We start from the raw sequence: 2,418 nt of genomic DNA, 5'->3' as shown, positions 1-2,418 counted from the left end.
GCTCTATGTTTATGAAATAATTGAAAATACTGTTTAATGCCTCCTCTGGCTTTGTATTTGTGAAGTTTAAGCCAAATATTATTTTCTATTTTTACTTAAATAATATATAAAAATGAGGAGTCTTAAACCGCAGGCAGCAATTGACAAGTAAAACTGCAAAGTGAAAGCATGTGGCAAAGTTCAGTCTAATAAATGTCTTTACAGTTACGTCCTTAAATGTAAACTGTAAAAAACAATTAAAAAATACATTTGTGTCTTCGTACTTTTTCAATTTTAAATGAATGAACAAGCAGGTGTCTTCACCTTGTGGAAAGTAGGACGATGGTTCTCCTCATGCTTCTCCCTGAGAATAAAAACAAAAGGTTTGATAAAAAAAATTAAAAGTCAGCTTTTACAGTCTGAGATAAAGTGAGAATGGCTGCACCCTCCTTATATCGGATACAATGATTAAATGTAACTTCTCATTCCTAATTTGTCATGATTTTAGTTGGCTGATCTTTTTCTCTAATTTATTTTTATTTTAATGCACATTCCAAACTTTCATTTGACTGGATTTTGACTGAAACGATTCAGCAGTAAAACTACATTCATGTCCAATAAAACTAAAATTAAATGCAATCTTTCTACACTTAATGCTAAAATAACCGAGCATCTTCTGTGTGTTAATAGCAGAAATTGTGTGTGACACTGACGGGTAGTTGGGGTGCACGGCGTGCGCCATGTCGGCGCTGATCATGAAGGAGAGCGGCACAGCCTGCTGGAAGGCGGTGAGGTTGGAGGCGGAGGCGGAGAGGCGGCTGAGGATGAGCTCCGTCAGGTTGGACTGAGCACCCTGAGCGCTCTCTGATCCCACCTGCAGGAGAAACAACACGCTGTCATTGAAACTCGAAAAAAAATAGGTTTATTTTTATTTTCTTAGGTCAGAAAATGGTGGCAACATTTTAAAATGTCTTATTTTTTTGTTTCTCAAAGATTCCAAAACCCAGAAGATATCCAGTTCAGCACCGTAGTGAGACCATTTTTTTAAACTCACTGTATAAAATGACCTGTAGTGACCTCTGGGATAATCACAGCCTCATGTGAATTAACTAGAGACCTCACAGAAGTGCTCGTCAGTCAGTGGTCAAAAAATTCTTACGGAAATCTCCAAAAAGTTTGACAACAAATTTTTTTCTCTGCTGTTCCTCAAAGGTTCCTCGTGGTATTTTGAAGGGATTTTGACCATTTTTATCAATTCTCGAGGGGTCAAAAAAATTAAATTTAGCATCAAATCTGTGTGACATATGGTACGTACGGAGATTTCCCAAACGGGTTCACTTTCCGTCACACTCACCTCTTCGTTGTCGTACAGGGTGATCATGCGGATGTTGGGATCTGTGGCCAGAGAGTCTCCAGAGCAGGACTCCATCAGCCCCTGAGAGACAACAAAGATTTGGTCAACAAGAGCTCCTAAAAGCTACAAAAACGTCTGCTGAGATCATCTAACAGACTTTTTTAGTACTTTTGTGTTTGAGCAATGACACTGAGAATACTTTCAGCTATCTGCCAAATATTTTTACTTTCAGCACTTTAGCAGGTGTCGATCCAGAGAACCTAAAAGTAAAGCAGCATGCAGCATTTGGAGTCTGACCTGCAGGGCGCAGTAGCTGCTGTGGAGGTTGTCCAGACGAGGAGAGTAAATGAACTCCTCGTACACGCCTCCCAGCGCCTGCAGAGAGAAGAGATATGAGCAAAATAGTGTGCTTTAAATTTCACATTTTAGAGGAAAACATTGTGCTTTGAATTTTAGGCTTGAGGGGAAATAATGTGCTCTAAATTCCATCTTTATATTTCGGAGGGAAATTGTTTTGTTTAAAAATTCAAAATTTAGAGGAAGATGTTCCTCAAAATGTCACATTTAGAGGGACACATGCTTTTAACTTTAAATGTTAGAGGAAATATTTTGCCTTAAAATGTCACATTTTAGATGTTAATAATGCTCCTTAAAATTCACATTTTCAAATTCAAATCCTCCTAAACTTCACATTTGGAATATGATCACGTCCATTTGTCCTCCACAATCATCCATTAAATAAAAGATTAAAAAATCAGCCTTGTTGCTTTAATCATAAATATCTGACGCTCTGCTGGGTGTCTGAGATCACTGCTGCCCCGGGGGGGGTTATCTGGTTATTACAGGCCACAGGAAGTCAACGGTTGACTTGCGGACTCACCGCAGGCTGAGTGTCGGCCAGACAGAGGTCAAAGTCCAGCAGGGCTTCAGGCTCGACGCCCAGCTCTGAACACAGCACCTTCACCAGCGCCGGGTGGTGCTTCTCCGCCTGAGGAGGGAACACACAACACTTCATCCTTCATTCAGAAATCAAGCACTTTGTTTTCCTCCCAGTTTTATCGTCTGAGAAAACTAGTCAGCTTTTT

General features: G+C 39.9%; 1 protein-coding gene across 1 annotated transcript; it reads right to left on the bottom strand.

The window, feature by feature from the left end:
* Positions 1–262: 262 nt before the first annotated feature.
* On the bottom strand, positions 263–2,363 carry LOC121939380 (aspartyl aminopeptidase). Its single transcript, XM_042482406.1, has 5 exons — positions 2,214–2,363; positions 1,631–1,708; positions 1,334–1,414; positions 693–853; positions 263–343 (listed from the first exon to the last, which is right to left on the bottom strand). The coding sequence occupies exons 1-5, from the start codon at positions 2,346–2,348 to the stop codon at positions 274–276; spliced, it is 525 nt and encodes a 174-aa protein (XP_042338340.1). The 5' UTR covers positions 2,349–2,363; the 3' UTR covers positions 263–273.
* Between the last annotated feature and the right edge of the window lie 55 nt (positions 2,364–2,418).

Source organism: Plectropomus leopardus, unplaced genomic scaffold, assembly GCF_008729295.1.
Source record: "Plectropomus leopardus isolate mb unplaced genomic scaffold, YSFRI_Pleo_2.0 unplaced_scaffold4683, whole genome shotgun sequence".
Lineage (NCBI taxonomy): Eukaryota > Metazoa > Chordata > Actinopteri > Perciformes > Serranidae > Plectropomus > Plectropomus leopardus.
The sequence above is the reverse complement of the archived record's forward strand: the minus strand, read 5'-3'. Positions and strand labels throughout refer to the sequence as shown.